The sequence below is a fragment of the Adelges cooleyi genome, unplaced genomic scaffold (genome assembly GCF_023614345.1).
Source record: "Adelges cooleyi isolate 19-005CV unplaced genomic scaffold, UGA_ACOO_1.1 ACOO_flye_CR_arks_rails_tigmint_CR_PRNA_41, whole genome shotgun sequence".
Taxonomy (NCBI): domain Eukaryota; kingdom Metazoa; phylum Arthropoda; class Insecta; order Hemiptera; family Adelgidae; genus Adelges; species Adelges cooleyi.
This window is the reverse complement of record NW_026096090.1, coordinates 4064280-4086695: the sequence shown is the minus strand read 5'-3', so window position 1 is coordinate 4086695 and position 22416 is coordinate 4064280. Positions and strand designations below refer to the sequence as shown.

Sequence of the window (22416 nt, the reverse complement as noted above, 5' to 3'; positions counted from 1 at the left end):
TCCAGTGACAGCTCCTAAGAATAAATTCTTAAAAAATTGTTTAAACAATCGAATCTAACAGTTTCTCATAAATAAACGTCAAGTACTCTTGAACATTTTAACTAGATCGAATAACTATTGTTACAAATTTTAGCTATTTCTATTATTTTTTTTAGAACAAGGACCATACAAAATGTATTTTATAGATAACTTCTATAAACTGAATTTATTTCGGTTCTCGTTCTTGTTGTGCAGTGTTATTTGAATGACCTGTACCGTTACAACTGGATCAGACAAAGACGAAGAATTATTAATTGACACAATATTAGATTGAAATGTCAATAACTCGAAAATTGACAATAAAACAATTTAACAATAACAAATTACGTTTGGTAAATAATATGTTATATGAAACTTCTTTACTTGTCTGAAACAAATTGTTTTGTCGATAAAAACTGCTGAACCGTGAAATCCGGTGAACTGTTTTCGAAGAAACAATTTAAGTGGCAAAAGACGATAGTTTGTCCGCGCGTGCCTACGTGGGTCGTTTCGAATTAATATGCAAGCCGACGGGTAAGCGGCTTAGAGCAAAGGTGGTTGGCGCGGTACAAGGGGGTGGAAAGGTCGACGGCGGACTCGTCTAATTCACCGGTGGTTTTCGGCCTGACGGGCGCACACCCTCCGCAACAACACTTAACAATGCTGAAAACCAGCAACGGCAACCATATGGCCTGCACGCGTAGGCACACATACACGCACGCACATACCTAGCCCGGATACGCGAGTCAATGCTGAGAAGGGGATGCGCTGTTTAGCTACGGCCGTTATGTCCCTAAACAAGAACCGTTTTGCGTTTCACACGTCCTCCGTACCCCCCTCGTCTGTGTAACCGGCCCGGGTTAAGTAGGTGACCGCCGACACGGTAACGCACTTATATGTATGTGTACACTGCCACAGCGAAAGCATACGTCTTAGTCAACGGGCGCATCAAACCAGTATTCGTACACGTCACGGTAATAATATAATAACGCCGGCAAATCGTGTACCAGGAAGAGGAAAAATAAATGGCCCCCGCTTTTCCTAGCTGGCCTATACGTGTATATGATATATATACAGGACAGAGTGTGCGAGAGAGATTGATGATACGACGACGCTGTGGTGTATAAGGATTTAAACCGGGTGAAAAAAATGTCGGTTTTCGCTGCCATTCTTTGGCCGAGCGCATTGTGCGTAGAACGCAATAATTTACAGTCCGAAGTGTGCTTTTTTTTTTATTATACACTTATATCATGTAAATTTTCACACATCCATAACACATTTCAAACAATTATTATGACATTGAGAAATATGATATTTTAAGATTGTTACAATACTTTTTACGTTCGTATTTTGGCCAGATAGCTAATAATTCAATAACGTTACTTTCAGTCCTTTATGAGATGAACAACTTCCGAGACAAAATTTAAGCGTTTGGATATTTCAATAAATGTTTTATGCCAGTAGGTATGAAATATTAGTAATAGGAATAAGTTGAGTTATAATACTTTCGTTGTAAACGTTCATCTAGGTATCATCAAGATACTGTTTTTATTTGTGTGTAAAATATGTACCAGGAGAGGCAGTTTTCTGAGGATCTGGACTGTTTTGGCGTAAAAGTACATCTATACAAAATGGAAGATCAATTATCTAGATTTTAATTTAACATCATTTTTATAATACAATTTCGCATACTTTTGTAAAGCTAACGAACATTTCTAAAATGTAACGGGCTATATTAAGTTTTTAAACACATGATTTTTTAGTATAGTTATTAGAAATTCAGATGTAAAGGAAATAATATTTTTTACAATTTTCTGTTATTTTTATAACTTTGTCCAAAATCGTTTTATCAAAAATCAAAAATGCCAAATCTAAATATAATCTCGATTCCTAATTTTGTATATATTAGAAATGTGTTTATTTCTACGCTCAAACTGCTAAGTTCCTCCGAACAGTGACATTTCCGAGACATGTTTTTATACAATACTTGCTAAACAACTGCGTCGTAAGATTTTGTCTTATTGACAAACACTAAGTCACAGCGTGGATTCAGTTTTGCTATTTTACGATTATATTAAATATCAAGTTTTTTTTATTTTTTATTTTGCCTACAACCCGTAATAAATAGACAGTGTGTTGTTCGACTGACTAACTGATAAGACATTTTCGTATGGAACGTGAAAAACGATAGATTCGTTGTATTTCTTACCGAGTCCTCGGAGGAAATTTAGCGACCATAAGGTATATGGTACTGTTTGAAAGTGTTACAAGTGCGGTGTTTCTTTTCATAGAACATTTGCACGGATCGACTATGGCAGACAATGTCAGTGGCAAGTTATTAATGGCGGCCAGAGCGTGGAATTTTTCAATATTGTTTTGTTCGAAATACGAAAACCACTTAAACGTTTTTACGACCCGGCGAGCACGTCATATGCACAAACTCGCGAAAAAAAAACGTCTCTCTCGCACAGCCGCGTTTAGATAGACACGGGAAAAAACAACGAATTTCAGTTAGGATTAAACCTACCAGTCGCAGTGGCCGGGAACGAACGCAGGTCGGTAATAATTGCCGAAGTCGTCGAACACGGTTGACTATCCACGGCGGTGCTGCGTGGCTTCGGTCAAAGCGATAGGGTCTTATAAATAAATACATAAGTTTGTATTTGTACAGTGACTGCTTAGTGTCGCCGGGTCGCGAACCGGGCGTGTATTCAAACCCGGCGATGCGGCGGTGTGTACATTTTAGAACTCTGTAATGAAGTTTTAGCGAAGCGCTTCGAACCCCATAAAACGGCGCCTAAATCCCAAAGGACTAAGGGTTGATCCCCAGACAAGGCTGGACGATGTCTATAAAATATTATTATTATCATCATTATTCTCTACAACGCACTAAACGCGAGCGAAAATGTACCCTACACACGAATACAGGTTGTGTTATAATAATGTACGTTATTGTCGCAATATATGATCGGTATTGTTCATACAATATACTGCATATGAAATTCAATGTTCAGTGGACCTCGTTATCTTTTCTTATAGGTACATATAAATACACAGACCGACAATTTTAACATTTTATTCGTTGCCTCGAAAATGTTACTTATTACAAATGCACAATCAGTGTGCATCACAATCATTATGGTGTTTTTCGATTGGTTTTAGTTTTGGGAATCCGGTCTAGTATTTCGGACATCTGTCAACAATGGCTTATTTTTTGAAAAATATTATTTAAATTTAACAATAATTGTATTCATTTTCTGTTATTAAAACTTATAGTGCTCGCAGGACGTATAACTACAAATTCAATTTTCGTTCATGTTTACAATTGAAATGGTTATCAAAACAAAGTAATATTTCTAGGTCCACACAATCCCTAGATAACCTAAAGTGATTACGGTATGCTTATAATTTTATTAACTATCTACCTTGTATACCGCGGTTACAAGATAGCTGCATGTAGGAATTAACGTAGTTATAATAATATATATGTAAATGGGATCCATTCCTTAAGTCTACAGCGGAACGTTTAATACGCATTTAAACATGTGATCGACGACAGGATTATAAACTCAAAATGTATTGTTAACTGTCATTTAAATCTGACAGCCAATAATTATTGTATATTATAGAATACACGATTGGTATAAGGTATTATATTTGTATGGCAACGAATTAAATTTAAGTTTTAATAATAATTATTTTATAGCTTGCCTTTATTTACTGACATATTATATAGGTAATGGAAATGTGTACTAATCAGGACTTTGTATACAAAATAAGATAAACTAAAATGTGTCCATTGAAAGCGTTTTGTTCTTTTCAAATATTCATTTATAATACTATAAAAAATGTTAAATAACGATTGAATTTACTTTTTTTCATTTATTATTAACATATCAATTAAAATGTAAATGATCAAACAATCAATCCGAATACCATTTGTATAATTTAATTATATACTACTTTGATAGCATAAAGCTATTGCTTACCCATTGAAAAATATTTTAGAATGAATGATCTATTTATATATATATATACTCTGATAAAAAAAGTAGGTCAGATGTAAAGCCGAGAATAAAAAAAGAAACTAAACTGTCCTTTAGTCGGATTGAAAACCAAATCACTCCCGTGAACTTTTATCCTACCTTGATTGAATTTTAATACAGCATAGTGGTTTTATTATAATATATAGGGTCGCTCTGTAGGTTTTAGGATAAGCGTTATAAATAATTCAGCATTTTTCAGATCAATTTGGGCGGAAATTATAGGATTTTTATTAGGCCTTAATTAATTCTTACAACCTCAACTAGAAAACTTGTATTACCATTTTTTATTCAAATTAACATGTGGTTTGATTTGTTTTTTTTCAAATGGTAAAAAATAAAATATATAAAATACATGTATACTAATTTAAAACCAATATCGTTTACAATATTCCACTATACTGATTTTGTAATTTAATCGCATATCTTTACCATTTAGTTTATAATACATCGCATTTAATTTTTGAACTAATTGTATTTGCACAATTTAATTTAAAAAATGACAGTTTTAAAAGTTCAATTAAGATAACTTAATAAATTCGAATAAATAACTTCCAGGCGTTTGAAACGCGTAATGACTAAAATTAACGTCTTTAAACTAAACAATTAATCTTCGAACCCAACGTAACAATAAATGTCTAAATAGTTTATATATTTTCAGATATTAAAGAAAAATAGATTTCACCATGTTGCAAAATTATATTAACAAATATTTTAAATTGAGAGTAAATGTTGGTTGTTACACTTTCTTAACCTCTCCAAGAAAACAATTTGAAAACAAATATATAAAAATTACAAAATTCTCAAAAGTATAAAAGAAAAGTCGGTTAACATTAAAAAAATAATAATTCCTTTAACTTTCAAAATGTTTTAAAAAATATTATAATTCATATTTTTAAAATTGAGTATTTAGTTTTTTCTATGACATCTAATGAATTGTTTTTGTTTTTTGTTTTTAGGAGTTGGTCGTGATCACGCCAAATGAGAGAAACTGGCGAGGCATACTTATTGCTTTGTTGGTCATCATAGCCGTATTAGGCTTGATTATATTCTTCATCGTTCTACTGTCACCGCCATATCAAGGACCCAGAAACCTAGGCAGTAAGTTTACTGTCGAGCAGATCGTAGGGGACACGTTCAAAGCACCGCCATTCAACGGGTCTTGGATTTCAAGTGAGTTATACTCAACATTATAACACCTTAAACAAAACATAAAAAATAAAAAGTAAATTTCAATGTATTGTGAGTGATGCTCATTAGTTTTTTTTAAATAAAGTACATTTAAAACTCTTAAAACAAATACAGAGAGAAAATTGATTCACTGATATTAACTAATATTTGTATTTAACATTACAAATGTATTCAAATGCAATATTAAATAACTACTCAATGTATTTATTGGTTTACTAAATTTTTTAATCGTATACTCGATAACCTCAAATTGTTTTTTTTTTTTCGATGTATATACATTTTTTAACTAAATTTGTTTACTCGTTTTATTTGATTAAATTCGATTTATTTATCAATTTATTCACTCAATTTATATAAGTTAGGTAATTCAATGAACGCGAGTTTTTTACCCATTTCCTCGTTTTATGTACTCAATTATTCGATTTGTTGCAAGGGTCCGGATATTGTTCCTAAATCGAAAAATATTCTGATTCTGATAATTCTGGTTGCACAGATTAGTAAATGGGACGCTTTTGATCTTTCTCAGAACTGTTATCTTCATTGGTGTAATCAGAATTTTTTTCTCGAAATTACTCCGGAATTGTTCAAGTATATTTGAATCTTCTGTAATCAAGCAGCCATTGACATATTTTATTATGCAGCCTTTGGCTTTAAACCCCCCTTTGAACGAGCTGTATTTTTCGAAAAACAGTCGTGGCTTCATATAATATTCTTCTATGCTCATTATTATTTTTTCATACTCTCTCTTTTCCCCTCTTATTTTCTCACTTGCTATTTTGTTGAATTCTTGATATTCTACTACATTTTTAGGTGTTGGGTTTTAAAATTGTAATTAATTTTTTTACTGGCGTTGCTTCGCTTTTCTGTAATATCTCAACAATCGTCATTAAACCACGGCTTCTTTTTAGTAACTCTTTAGTAACTTTTTACCAACTCATTTAATAGACTTATTTACGCACTTGTTTTATTTATACACATGTTTATTCAATTTATTAACTTGGTTTATTTACTCCTTGGCTAGATGTATTTAGTATTTACTCGATTTATTCACACGTTAATTACTCTGTTGATTAACTCGAATTGTTAACTTAGTTTATTTAATTACAAGTTTTGTTTACACGTTTACTCAATTTGTTAACTCATTTAAATAATATTGAATTTGATTCTGGTAATTTTTTTAAGTGAGTCCACACAAAATATTAACATAGATAATATAGTATTTCTGATACCATAAAGTAAAATAATACATCTTTCCATACATTCAATTTTCATACTTAAAAACGTTACTTCTGGCGATTCTTAAAAGTTTGCTAGTGTACAATTACATTAAGTTTATATCACTACAGGCTATTTTGACACCTAAGGAACCATACATTTTTTTAACATATCCATTCCGTATATTTTTAATAGTCTAAGGTTTTTTAAGTTATAATTATTACAGTCTTTTTAAGATTTCTTTTTCACAACTGTTAAATGTCCTTAAAAATATAACTTTAATTTTTATTTTTATTATATTAAACCCGTCACCCTAATAATAATTTAATGAGTAATTTATGCGTGAAAAATTCGAATTATTTTCTATGTTCACTTATAATTATGAGATGAGTTAGACATTTTTATTAAAAAGAAAATTGTGCAAAAAATAAAAATACATTATATTATTATTTATAGTGGTTGTGCTAAATAGTTATATTTCAATCTGAAGAATTTAATACTCGTTATAAATTACATATTTTATTCTGTATAATCGTTATGCTTAAATAGATGTTGCGTTAAGACGCTGTAATAAAAGAATAATAGCATTCTTAAAGTGAAGAAAAATATGATAAATATCAACAAAATTAAATTTCGTGTTATAAAATAATAATAATTTGTTGAAAAAAAATACATTTATTTTTAAATAAACTAAACGGCATAGAAATGTTACTAATGCTTGTAGAAAAGACATATTGTTTATTTTAACCACCGCTATACTTATCCCGGTGGGCGTAGCGTTATTTTAATATAGATTTTTTGAGAATTCCCGCCTTTTGTAATAATATAACCAGTCCATTTGCATTTATACTTTCTACTGATCACGAATTCTACGAATTGTAAATTATTTGTCAGGCATGTAGTATATATAGAGTAGTGTATATTATACAGAACGCACACTCCTACCATAATACAACAATCAAAATTCTAAAATGTTTTTCTGGAAACCTCTATAAAATAATTAAACAAGTATTGTAATTTTCAATTAATTGTGATAGTAAAATATACTATTCAAATCAATTTTTATTAATGTCTATATTTTATATATTACATTCATTTTATATTGTTACTTTTTTTATTAAAATTAATATTTATAGCACGTCATAATTTATAAGGTATAATTATTTAGGTGTAAATTTGTTAAAGTTTGTAATGGGGTTCGTTTATATTATTTTTAAATTGAATGGTTTTTATTATAATAATTTATTCAGTTTATTTATTTAAATTCGCATTAATCAGTGACAATATAAGAAATGTATAATAATAAAACAGCTTACATATTATGATAATAAATTTAAGTAATTTTTTTTTTTTTGAATTGAACAAGATTTTTATTAAATAGAAAATTGTTGTTTTTTATCTCACGAGACATACAAATTCATAAAACATTTTATTTATTTATTATAATATATACGAGCATGTGCCCTTTGATTACAGAAAAATACACAATTAAACACATAATTACAAATAATAGTAAACATTTACAAATTACAATTTATGATTTAAAAATAGAGTTTAAAAAAGAAGGATCCACATTGGTGGAAGCCATCATCCGTCTAATGGGCTCATTAAGCATAAAGCTCATTAAGCAGAAAACCGGGAAGATCATTGAGGAACCTTAAAACATAAAAGAGAGATAAGGACAGAGGAATCTATTTTATTGCTTAACAGACCATTTAAGAATGAGATCCCCGTGGAACGCCTACACTCAGCTAGGGTTGGCAGTCCAAGAACGTCAGATTCCGGGTTATAGTTGTGCGACTCACATGGAATGTGTAGTAAATGGCTTGCAAACCGTAAAAACTTTCGTTGAACCCTTTCAAGCTGCATAGAATCAGCAGCAGTGTGAGGATCCCAAACAACTGCACCATATTCCAGAATCGGTCGAACAAGTGCACAATAAAGTGACTTGATAGACATTCCTAGTCGAAAATCTTTGGCCGACATTTTAATTTAATATTATTGTGTAATAAGTGGAAATTGTTAATTCGAGATCAGATTGAGCTTAGCCAGGAATTAGCCTATTAAATTTGTTTCTGTAGTTTAGTTTAAATATTTTAAATGTCGCGGGACTTATTACGTTTCACATAATATAATATAGCTACAACGGGAAATTCGTATTAACAGTGAATAACATGATATTTTTTCTTGGGGGGACATTATTAAGGCTAGACTGGCACGAGGGTTGGCGTTCCCAGCGTTTGAACATAATTATCGTTGTTATTATTGTTACTATTGTTGTTATATACTGTAAAAGTATAATATATGACTTCCTTGCCGTCTGTTTGAAACGTGGTTACTCCGTATTGCTCAGCGTGTATTATTATTATTATAGTGTAAGTCGATCACGCACGTTGAAATTATTATCGTTGGATTGAAGTACACAAACCCGAGTAACATCCGACAAGAGTTTTCTTCAGACTGTATAGGGTTCGAAGGATTAGCAATTATTTTTGTAAATTTAATTTTAGTTTGGCGCACTACGCCGAGTACATTATTGTAATAATATTAACGATAATACTATATTATTCTAGTATAATATAATGTTATCAAAATAGCGTGTGTGAGAGTTTGTGTGCATTGTACGCTGTTTGGTTACGGTTAGTGTTTTCCGTTGATAACGAGACGTTTTGTCAGCCGTAGAAGTGTTTGGGGGGGGGGGGTCAGGAGGATCTAACAAAATCGCCCTAGTGCAATATTCTCTCGTTGGCGGCGTTTGCTTTGCCGCTTTGGGCAACGACTTATTGCCGTGTTTTCCAACAATAATGATGATAACAATTATTATTATTCTACCATGTGTATATGTATGGCCGAGTGATTGTGATTTTGACAAGCTGCTGTTATAATAACATGTTTTTATGGCAACACGTGCCGGTTTCAAAAGCCACCGATCCGCTGTGGTTCTCTGAAACTTAGGGAGATACTGTGTTGCCCGAAATATATACTATGTAGACGACTTTAGGCTTCTACCGCACCTCCTCGACAGGAGCGGGTAACGCTAATCGGCATTGCCCAAAACCGTCCGGGAAAATCACTTTGTGTCTTGCCGGCAATTAATTATTCAATCAGTTACACTGTGTACACACTTTTCATCGGCTCCAAAACGCACCTGATTCAACAAATATTCGCGTTTAACATATAATTGCCAGAAAAGTTTGAATTTCTATATTACATCGTTATTCTAACACTCTCGTTTGTGTCTACCTAAACAACATAAGACCTTCGAGCATCTTGACTCGCAATGCTTTTCAAACAGTATGTTATAAAATAACATACTGTAAGAAAAAAAAATTTAATTAAATGTTATAATATAGAGATGAATAAAACGTAAGAGATACGAGTAGAGACTGAATGTAAAAGTTTAACATGGATTTAAACTTTTTAACTTGAATAGTTATTTTTTTGTTATTGTCAACAATATTATCCTTAAACACTTAACTTTTTAGTACCTAGATTAACAGATAAGTTATGTTTAAAATATACATCGTTGTCCTAAAATCCTAAGACCAGTCCAGAAAGTAAAAGACATTTTCTTAGACCCTGAAGATATAGATTTAACGCAGTTTTAAGTCTGTATACTGCGTGATAGATTGTGATTTATGTCCGAGATATAGTGCACATAATGTATGAGCACAAAATCAAACAGAAGCAAAATCTTATTAAGTTTTATAAAACAAATATTTTCTCAGCGCCACATCCGAATTAAAACACTTCTAACACAATAATATCGCTACTGTCTGGAACAACGTTTATGGTAATTATAAAAAAAAAAACTTGACGTATGAACAACGTAATGTGGATAGATTTAACTACCTACACACGTATGTAGCCTTATTGCCTACATAGAACGCCGTTCGTAGAATTTACATGCCGGCTATAAACAAGAAAGTTGGAGTTTGTCAATTTTTTCGATTTCCATTTGTCCCTATTGGACGTTGACAGTTTGTGCTTCGTGTCGCCGTCATAATAAAACAATATTTTATCGTATACACTGGCACCTGCGTCGCCTAACCTGTCCCGGTCACAGTTTTATTTTTCATATAAATAACTGTTTAGATAGTTGTTTTGACATCACCTGTGTGAATAATTAATCCCAGTCAGCGCAGTATGTCATAGTTGGTCATGCATAGTGTCAAACATTCGAGTAACATTTTAACTCTATTTTTAAAATAACATATTTTGTTTCTGCTGTATGTAAGAATTGGAAAAATAATACAAGTGTTATCAGCTACCTTTTTATCTGAGATTACCGCAGGTACAATAGCCAATGGTTAATTGAATTCCGTTTTGTTTCATCGATATTTATAATACATAGAATAATATGGTTTGTAGATAAAACTTCCTTTATTGTTATATTAAACCTTGAATACTCAACATGTGGTTCTGGTTACCAATTTGAGTCAACTAACATCATGTAAGTTATAATACAATTATTTTGCGCCTGCATCACTTACATGATCGTTCGTCCTTTGTCGTTAATTTAATTTGTAGTCAGAATTTAATAATAGTTGACTCGGTGTAACTCGCCGCTATTCTGTCTATTGATTTTTGAGATAAAAGTCAACCAGAGTCGTTCAATGTCGTCCAACATCGATGGAAGTACATTAGTTTTAATTAATAAAGAAAAGATTACTTTTTATACTTGATACTAAATGTCACTAAACTTTATTGTAGTTAAGATGACGACGGCCGGTGTGTTAACAGTTTGATCTTACACATTATATATATTATGTTCTAAACAGAGTCGTGCGAATAATCGTGTAGCCTCTATATCTAAGCGTCCCAAATGACAATTTATTGATTTTGATATTATAAACCAATAAGAGTGATTACAAATGTATACCACAATATTACACACTGCATAATAATATAATATTTAATTATAATTATTTATACAACCAAAAGACATTTGAAAATAATATTGGAACTATTTTTTTGTTTTTTAAGCGTTTAAAACATAAAATCAATTTTATGTTTAAGTTATTCTAATAAAAAAATTCAAAATTACTTGTTAAAAAATGTCTATAGTGATATTAAAAAAATACAAAAAACTTTTTATTATTCATATGATATGAATCATTATTTGAAGATCAAAAACTTCTCCGGACAACGACCATGAGCAGCTAGGCTGCGACAACGTTGGTTAAATAGAGTAGAACAAAGTATTAGAGTTGTTGATGAATCAGCTAGGCTGGTGGAATCCCTAGACAGAGCTGGATGGAGAAGTTTAGTGGAAGCTGTTAAGAGACTTAAAAGGTTTGTGGAGCAAAAGAAAAAAATACATAATTGTTCAACGTGTAGTATCTTGCTTCCAATTTATGAACCCATAAAAGTTGATGTTATGTTTCTTAGCTTTTTATAGTATTTCGGAATAACTTTGTGGGTTTTATTATGTAATTCAGCTTAACTTATTAAACGATATTCGTGAGAAAAGTAATCTTGTCTACATTATTTTACTCGGAATTATGTTTATAAATTATCTTGTCTGTTTTAGTAGTATGGTTTTCAAACCATTACATAGGCAAACAAACATTAGTTTTTCACAAATAATTATAAAGATTTTATTTTGTAATTTATTAGTACTATGTAAAAATGTAATTACTTTAATCAAGTATTTTTAATTAAAAAAAAAAAACGGCAGAAAATATGTGCAATATAAATTTCTAAGTATTACTTTTAACTTATAATAGCTTTTGTTTTACATATACTTTCGGTTGATGTAAACAAAAACAAGGTATGACAAGCTTATTATAATATAAGTTGTTCAGTTTGAGAAAAATATTATGTACATCAAGCAAAATACATTTTGGCGGTGGCTGTAATAACATAATCGTATATAAGCGGAATAAAAAAAATACTCTCACGATATTAAAACAAATTTAAAGGAGTATGCAATGAGGCATAAAACAGAGGATGGAATTCACTATAGGTATTAGAGTGAGCTAACAGCGTTAAACATTTTGTTAGTTTCGGTTTTCGTGAAATTTGATAATTTAATATAAAATGCTTGATTAATAATTTAATAATTATATACTTAAACGTAAGATAATAATTTAAATCTACATGAAACTATATTTAAGTAACAGGACTAGACATGTATTGTATATATTGATTAAATATGAGAGCAGTGTTAGAGGTTGAGTTTTATAATTTGGGAATTTAAAATTGTATATTATTTTTGTGCTATTGGGAAAAAAGTTTGACCGGCTATACCTAATCAATTGAAAATGATTTGCACTGCCACTGAATGCAAATTAAAACTTTAAAATAAATATAATGGATTAATATTTCTAAAAAAAAATGTAGTCGCCGGATAATCTACTTGGATCATTTTCTAAGAAGAAAACGGTAAAATCTTCTAAATTGATCTATTTTTTTTTCTTGTTCTTATTTTTAACTAGATGTTGTAAGCTAAGTAAAATGGACCGGTTTTCAGTGTTAATACTATTGCATTTTTTCAGACGTCGAGCTCGTGATTCGAGACACTCACGGTGGCGTCAGTGTTTACAACGTCGAAACCAACAAGCACAGGGTACTACTCACCAGTTCTTCGTTTGTAAGTATAATAACTATTTGATTATCGATTGCGGCCCGTCTAGCGGCTTAACGGGCCAATACACGTATGCGCTATTAATCGTGTCGCTATAGAGTAAATGATTGTTTTTAAAATAATAATAATATCAGCATTGTCATAGCGGAAACAAAAAACGCGTTGATCGAGAGCGCCTATAAAGAAAAGCGCCAGGCCTTTCAAACAGCCGTGTCTTTAATCTCGATGACAATAATAATTTATCATCAATATCGTATCGAACCCATTGTGTTATTGTTAATCGCCTGTATAGAATACCGTCATTGAAAAACGTCAGCACGGAAGAGTAATGACATATTTTATTTATTCAATATCCGTTACTCATCACGGCAAATAACACATAATTGTTATGCTTGTTATGAAATACTATGGTAGTGTTTTTTTTTTTTTTTTTAAGCATCCCGTTTAGTAAAAAAATACTTGAGTATCGGCTGCAATTTGCATTTAACTATATGAATTCGATATCCATTAACCAACTTGAAATGAGTAATTAAAACAACTTATTCAATTTGTTTGGGACAACACTATTATGCGTTTAACATTGTGAATTGGCTTGATCGCGACAGTGTTGACTGACTTAATGCATTTGAAACGTATGAAATATTTTGCTAACGTGATCGAGGAGAAAACATTCTATATTTATGCGACTCTTATGTTGTTTTATTATGATTGAAAGGCCAAAAAATAAATTATTATTCTTTTTTTCAAGTCTATGCGCCAGTGTTTATTTATTGCTTTTACTCTGTCAGATTTTGTCATTTTTTTTATTATTTACAAAAACGTCACTTTCTTTTATTAAATTGCTAAATCTTCCATATAATCACTTTTATATTATCTTTTAAACGGCCATAAAAACTGATGGTTTTACGCAGTCTCGTTAAAACGTTTTATTGCATTGTCCCTATTTTTCTTTCACTCGGCACAGTTTAATAATAAAAGATAAAATAGAAAATCAGCTTAATTAAATTGACTGTTTTATAGGATTATATGAAATATCTTATTAAACTATTATAACAACTAGAATATGTGCCTTATAATAGACATTTGAGGCTCTAATTTTGACCACTTTTCCCTCTGTCAACCTCCACATCTAAATCCCTCTTTATAACGTGTTTTCCTATTTCACTTTCCTCTCTTCTTTTAACATTCCCAAACCATCTTTATCTATTCTCTCACATTTTCTCTACCATCGACGCAGCGCCCAAACCTCTTTTCATGTACACATTTAATTTCAACATTTTTATTTCAGGTATGTATCTTCCATATATTTATGTCAGTGCCAAACTTCTATATAAATATATGCCTTTATTTTAATATATAATGTGGTCTAGTTTATTGTCGAAAATATACAACATAGGACTTTGATACAAGATATTTTATGATTGCGTTTGTTTCCAGTTATAAAAGTTGTTTTTATTTATTTTCAATTTCAGAAACGCGTCAACGCCATTGATTTCCAAGTGTCAAGTGATCAAAATTTTGTACTGCTCGCGTCAGACGTTAAAAAAGTGAGTACGCTCAAAATCTGGCTGGCGCTTGCTTTTTCAATGACACGTTTATGTATTGCAAAAATGGCCGATATTATCATGGAACGTGTAAACGTCAGTGGTTCTGGAGATCAGGGAGTTTTTGATTTATGAACGGCACAGATAAATAGAGCGAACGAGTTGCGTTCATAATATGACATAAATATGTGCTAAAGGCAATTTGCGTTTTTTTTTTTTTATTTCGTTTTTACCGTACATTCGACTGAACCGGGAGATTGCTCTACTGTCTTTACTTTTATTTAAAATATGTATGTGGATATATATGTACTTATTCATTTCAGCGAAAAATCGCTTCATACACTTATGAACACCAAAAAGCGGTACTACAAATCTGCCGTGAAAGTAGGTATAAATCCAAATGCACGAATGCGCCCACACACTGCCTTGTCTGTAAACGTACACCAAATGAACTGTAAAGACAAAAAGTTTTTGGCCAACAACCACTACTTAACGTTTTCTGAACGATTTAACCCGCACTTGGGATCCATTCGTTACCGCATACGGTAGACCGTTTTGTTGTGTACCCATGAACATAAAGTCCAAATATTACATACAATAAGTACCAACGAGGAATCGTTATTTTTTGTCTTACTTTTCACTTTCCAAGACAAGGTACTTTTTGCCGTCCCAGACCGAACAAGATTCTCACCATATTTATACATACGTGTTATGATCATCATCCATCGGCCAAAAAGGAAAATATTAACCATTTTTATAACCCAGTCAATCGAATCATCATCATTATTCCATGGATAGTTTTCGAAGCGCTAATAATATAGGCCATACTTTAGGTTTGCCGTTTTGATTGTATATTTACCAAAAATAGTAGCTGTGCCGTCGAACTCTTATACTTGTCTAACGGATTTCAAAAAATTAAGAGTGAAAATATTGGCAAAAAAAGATAAATAAGAATGTCCAATGCCACTTAACCCGTATTGATAACATAATACTATAGGTATAGTCTAATGGAAACTTCTTGGCCACGAGGCATGAGTGTGAAGTCTGATTTATGTTAGAAATAGAAGTGGCATGTTTTGTGAATAGTGTTGATGGACGATAAAGTTCAAATTGATGTTTCATTTGCAAAAGCCGAATGAAAGTTTTTTGTCAAAGTCAAAACGCACTGTACTCAAAATTGTTCTCGGTTTTCTTTGCCTATATATTTGACATGAACTAGAAAAAAAAATGTTTCTAAAATAAAAAAAAACGTACCATAACCTTTCGAAAGAATGGAAAAATGTACACTCTGTAATTTATTTAAAGCAGTGATGAATGATGTGGTTTGACGGCGTGTCTTAAATAACACACAATCTATCGAATCTGCGCCCGAAATTAACTTTCTTCTATTATTATTATTATTATTATTAGCAGCAAATTATTGAGCTTGAACTTTTGTGTAGGGATAAATTAACTTTGAGAAGCCAGCAATAAAAATATTCATAAAATAAAAAGTACTATTCGTTAAGAAAGTTGATAAAAAGGCATAAAATGATTGTCGTAAAAAATCCTTATAACAATCTCAACATGTATAATAAAAATTGTATTACAGGGTTGGATAAGAAATTAATAAAATTTAGATTCATTAAAATTTAATTGACCAATCTCAGGCCACTAAATAATGTTTAAGGATACATTTAATTTATATTGATTCATTAAACTTTTATTAAACGTTCACGGAACTATCCTTCGTAAAAGCTAAATAATTATTTAGCTCCCAAGCGATTTTTCTTAAGAGTGGTTTCAAATATTTAAAAAGGATTTTACATCTCCAAGTTACTTTACTCTTCTATAAACTCGATCTCCGAATATTTTACACATACATAATCAATTAATACCAGCTAGTATACAATGAGGTAACTTTATTTAAATCCATTTATTGTGCTATTCAATAGTGATTTATTTCTATTTTTTTTTAATAAAGAAAATTGTTTTTTTCCAAAATCTGAAAAAAAAAATGTTTAATTTCAGTTTTCTTATTAAAAAATTTAAATGAAAAATAAAACATATTATGGTAAATTTTGATTTTTTGCATATTTTGGAAGTAAAAAGTGAAAAATGTTCCTTACGAATAACATTAAAAATAATACACGGGCATAGTGTGGACGCAGTGTGCCACGAGGCATCTGAGGTTAAGCTGTGCCCGTTACTGATTGATCCAGGATGGGTGACCACCCGGGAAAATTTTCATTGTTTAAAAAAAAATAGAAATAATTCTCGGCCCACTCCCGTTATTAGACGAAAAAATTTGATTTTAAGACTCTGATTTTATGAAAAAAATTTCAGAAATTTAAAACTGGTCGAAATCTATTTTTTTTTTAAATAACTTTAATAACATCTCTTTTTGGGGCAAAAATTAGTGATAAAAATTAAAAAAAAAAAAAATCTTATATTAGACCAAAAAAAGTTAAAAAAAAAAATTTCAAACGAATTTGAAGAGCTCAGGCCGATGACCGCGTGGTTTGACTCAGAATGTCCCATATATATATTATATATAATAAATACTTTTATAAAAGTTTAGTTGAACTTTTGATGGGTTCAAACTTCGCTAATATTGTAAGTGTCGACTTTCCATGTCGAGGGACGGTCTCGGTTTTTCTGACAAAATCGTGTTGGCTATTTGATGAATTTCCAATAGTTGAAAATCCAACGCGTGTAGTTTGAAAATGGTACTATTAATTTAATGACCCGACGGACGACCAAAGCCAAAAGGGCGTCAGTAGGTATATAATTATTATGTAGGTAACAGCTTAATAATTTCAATGCGCACACACTTTAATGGAATTAGCTGGTACTATATCGACTAATTCGGTTCGAAACCAAAAGACATTTTCATTTATTCAAACAAAATGCGAAAACAAGAAAAACTGAAAGCACTACGGCGTTGTGGTGGTGCTCCAGGAAATTAGTTTACCCTTTGATGGAGAGACGCTTTTCGGGTTCGTGTTTCATTATAACCCAACTGCGAAACCGCCTAGAACGTGTGTACACTGTATAATATTATATAAATTAAACTTGTACTGTTAAATTGCACATGTCACTCACCCGGTGTGTTTAACAACTGTCATTTAATTCCATCGTTTCCTATCACATTCGTGTAGGCTTGTACAGAGGATATTACGAAGTCGTAAACACAATTTCGAATAAATATTAAATATAAGTCGCTGGATGCACTGTATTCGTGTCTATTGACAAACAACCAGCAAAAATAAGTCAAGTAATAAGCCAGGAAGGGGCGGTATCGCACTCCCAAGAAAACGCTTCGAACCAATGATACTTCGGATTGGACAAGTGTGGATTCAGATTGATGGATTTTAGTTTTGTTTTATGCAAGTAAAACAATAAAATAGGAAATGTAATTGACATAATATGATAATTTGGAAATTACAATAGTATTTTTTATGACAGGAAGTTTTCATATATTTTATTTCCTCGTACTTACGCTTCTCGTTTGAAAATAAAATCGTTTGTAAATAAATTTCTAACATTTTGGTCTAACGCGTATTTCATATCATCGTCGTACAAAGATAGAAACAACGCGTTCGGGTTAAAGATTATGATGATGGCAGAAGAATAATAGGTTTTTAAAAGCAAATTTACATTTTTATTACGGTTGTTGAACAAGAACCCGCTGTATAATATGTGATTTAATCGTACCAAGATTTTATACTGAGTGTACCTTTACGGCAGAACTTATACCTTAACAAATAAGGTCTATTCCCTGTCGTTCGCTGTTTGTGTGCGTTTAATTCGCATTTGATTGACGGTACAAATGCAATATAGTGATGTTGACTACATTTTCGTTTCAAGTTATACACACTGCCATGTTTATCAACATAATTAATAATGCTGTATAACGCATTGTACAGCTTTCATTAACAGAATACTTAAAGTATCAAAAAGGCCTATAAGAGGAGGGGTTATCTATCGAATCGTACAAAGGAAAACTTTAAGACATTTTGTTGTAATTAAATATAAATTGTTGCATTTGACCAGACCTATCCTAACTATGAACGTTTCTTCTGCATATAAGTAACATATGAAATGTGTTCACTTATAATTAATAGTGAAATAAATTTGAATTTTCAAAACAACAATTTCCATTTTAAATACATCTGAAAATAAAGTACATTTTGTTTAATATATATATATTTATAAATGTTTTAGTTTAAAAACGATTAGAAATAGTTATAGTAGGAAAACTGACGTTGATTTAATTTTTTTACTTTTGAACAAGTTTTTACAATCAGACCTGAACAAGCTTTACCATCAAAAATTAAAACGAAAATAAAAAAAAATTACATATTCATACGGGTTAACAATAACCACCAAATAGATAGTGAATAAATAATAATAGTGTTATTGTAAGGTAATTTATTTAAAAAATGAAACATTGTTTTGCAATTAATATTTTTTCCACCTTATATTATTTTGTTTATTGATACATGAATACGTTAATAAGTTATTATAGTTAGCTATAATCGATTTCACATTATATAAACTAAACAATGATGAAGCGTTTTTATATTTTTTACATGAATAAATTATTTTTAATAATATGCTGAATTTCCATAATTCTATTATTATTTCCATCGGATATTTATCATGCGATTTTTCACATGACGTCCAAAATAATAATGTTGTGTATTAGATTTGAAATTGATGCATTTTTTTTGATGATTCCTCAACGTTGTGTAAAATAATCCGGTACGATCGGCTCATAGTCGATGGAATATCATTTTAATAATCCGGTTGCAGATCATTGGAATTTGCATAAGTCAATTTATAATGCGGATGTTTATCCGCATTGTGTATAGAGATTGGTAAGAGGTAGTTAGAACAATTTCAGAATTAGGCCACAGTTATTGTACAGTAATAATTCGTTTAATTTCAACGCATATAGCCGAAAAGTTATTGCGGGATAAATGATAGATTCTATTCGTCCCCACTATGCTATATTTTTTCTTTGTTTATCTGTATTATATTTTGGTTTTGTTTAAACTCCAGGTGCACACAAACACCCGAGAAGCCAAGTATCACGTGTTCGAAGTAGCTACACAGTGAGTTGAAAAAACCAAACACAAATATTATTGTTGTTAGGCACATATTGTTTAATGCGATTTCATTTTTATTTTACAGAAATGGCGTGTCGCTTACGACCGTACCCAAGTCAATGGACGACAACGACGCCATTTTTGTGCAAAGGGTACAATGGTCACCGACGGGCAATGGACTTGTGTTTGTGCACAAGAACGACGTTTACTATAAAATGCAAGCAGCTCGATCGGGCAAGATCGTCAGGATCACGTGGACCGGATCATCAATAGTTTACAACGGAGTGCCGGATTGGTTGTACCAAGGTAGGTGTTGTCCGTATTAAGTGCAGACTGGAGTAATCCGAAAAAATATAGTTGAGTAGCAGTATAACTTGGAAAAACCACGTGCACTAAAGATTTAGTCAAGTGTAAAATTAGTCCTGTGACTTCAATAGTAAAGACGATTGGAAAATCAAAAATGCGTGGAAATCTGTAACTTCTCAGAGAAAAAGGGAAAATAATAAATACAAATTTTTAAAACGACTAAAGATGCGGTAGAGACAGAAAATGAAAACTTGAGGTGCGGAAAATCCAAGGAAGAACTTAACGCGTAGACAAATATAGAACAGCACATTCCAATAATATGCACCAAAACATTTTTAATTTCTTTATGCTTCGATTCAATGAACCGTCCAATCTAAATAATAATAATTCAGAATAGTTGTACGTATTAATTGTTATACACATTAATATTCTACTAGAATTATTTTTACTTCTACAATTATTATTTGGCTCCTACTCTTGCCAACGAGACTAATTACACGGATCTTAATATGATAAAAAGCCACTCACTGTTTAATGCAAATACGCTACAAGACACCGTTGCCGTGTTATCGAACATTGTTTTATCGTTATGATGATTTTGTTGTTTTAAAAACTAACTAAGGTACCGACTGGCGAAAATGCCGTTTAAATAATATCTTAGTCGCCAAAAACTTTCGACTTTAATTGCTCGATGGTGTTTCGTTTATATATAATATAACGGGAAGCCCATTTTGTTGCAAACACACTGGCACATCTCCCCGAGAGAGTGCGTTAGCAATAATAAACTTTCGAGAGTAAATAAATAAATAATGGGCCGGAAAGTGGAGATCATAATATTATACCCTAAGGCGGCATAACTCAAAACACGTGATGCGTCTTGCCCGCATTGTTAGGTACATTTTTAGTTGAAAACGATTTATTTGTGTTTGCTCCACGCCAAGTTCCCGGTACATGTCGTACATTATAATTTTATGAACACGGGCGGATATGGACTGTTCTGAAGTAGTTAAAGCGCACTAACCGTTTTGCCATATGTTATCATTTACCACGAGGAGGTAAATTAATAACTTTATCTCCGTATATTATGATAATAAAACAAAAATAACTGTAATAATAATAATGATAAATTTTTTATTGTTATACGGTTTACTTGTGGTTGAAAACAATTCAATTTGTTTTATTACTTCAGAGGAGATTTTCAAGTCGGACAAGGCGTTTTGGTTTTCACCGACCGGCCGGTACTTGGCGTTTGCGACGTTCAACGACACGCTGGTTGGCGAATACAAATATCCTGTGTACAACACCAGGTCTCAGTATCCGTACTACCAATCGCTGCGTTATCCCAAGGTAAAAAATGAACTAATAGTCAATACTTTGGCGTGTAGTATTAAAATCAATTTTTGACAATTTTGTAACCATAGCGGTCACCTCGATTTTTTATAGTGAACTTTAACAACATTTTTATTTCCACACGACTGTTTAATTTGTTGTAAACCGTTTGTTTTAGACCGGCACGCCTAATCCTGCGGTCACTGTTTGGCTGACGGACTTGCGAAACGGCAGCACGTTGGACTTGACGACAATCAGCAAACCGCAAGCGTTGCATTTGGAAAGGTTCGGCGGCGACAAACGATTATTACATTGTTATTATTATGTCGCGGTGTAATGATTAATCAATTATCGCGTTTCCGGATTTTCAGTGAACCGTATCTGATGCACGTGAAATGGGCCAGTGACCGGCTGATGGCGGTCGTTTGGATGAATAGAAAACAAACCATAATGGTCATATCCGTGTGTTCCGAACCCAGCTGGGAATGTCACGACGTGAGTCCAATTTGAATCGTTCGCAATAATAGTTACCGATTAATAATTGCTATGTTGTAACTGTTCAAGCGACTTTTCGTTTAAGTTAGTTTTATTATATTTCGCCGTTAATGCTTTGTCAGCGATGGCAACGAATTGACCGGGCTCGTGTGTAGCATTCAGTTTTCGACTGGGGAAAAAGACTTCTTAACTTTTTTTTTTTTTTTGGAAACAGCCACGTTATTTTTGGGATTTTTCGTAGCGCTCATTTTAGTTATGCTCTATTATTTTAATACATTTTTTTTTTTTAATAACAAAATTTAGTTTGATAATGTGTTTTATTTTAGTCATACGTGGAAAGAATCAACGACGGGTCCGGATGGTTGGAAAGCACAGATGTGATATTTAACAAAGAGGGCACCAGCTATTTGGCTATTCTTCCAGTGTTGGACGGTCAACACGGAACGTTCCCTCACGTCTGCGTCGTGGACATATTCACTCAAGTAATGGTTCCCCTGACCAGCGGCCGTTTTTGTGTCGTCCGAATCGTCCAATGGGATCAACAGAATCAGCTAATGTATTTAGATATTTAATTATTAAAATCTTTCTGTACG

General features: G+C 31.8%; 1 protein-coding gene across 7 annotated transcripts in view; it reads left to right on the top strand.

The window, feature by feature from the left end:
• LOC126842022 (prolyl endopeptidase FAP-like) overlaps positions 1 to 22416 on the top strand; it is a 143656-nt gene that overhangs the window by 115466 nt on the left and 5774 nt on the right. For all 7 annotated transcript variants that reach the window (XM_050578878.1, XM_050578879.1, XM_050578880.1 and 4 more), the window contains 9 exons: positions 5021 to 5234; positions 12968 to 13062; positions 14529 to 14603; positions 19647 to 19699; positions 19779 to 19999; positions 21189 to 21346; positions 21507 to 21613; positions 21700 to 21823; positions 22150 to 22379. In XM_050578878.1, coding sequence (XP_050434835.1) covers positions 5021 to 5234; positions 12968 to 13062; positions 14529 to 14603; positions 19647 to 19699; positions 19779 to 19999; positions 21189 to 21346; positions 21507 to 21613; positions 21700 to 21823; positions 22150 to 22379 — 1277 coding nt within the window. The remainder of the gene's footprint in view (positions 1 to 5020; positions 5235 to 12967; positions 13063 to 14528; positions 14604 to 19646; positions 19700 to 19778; positions 20000 to 21188; positions 21347 to 21506; positions 21614 to 21699; positions 21824 to 22149; positions 22380 to 22416) is intronic.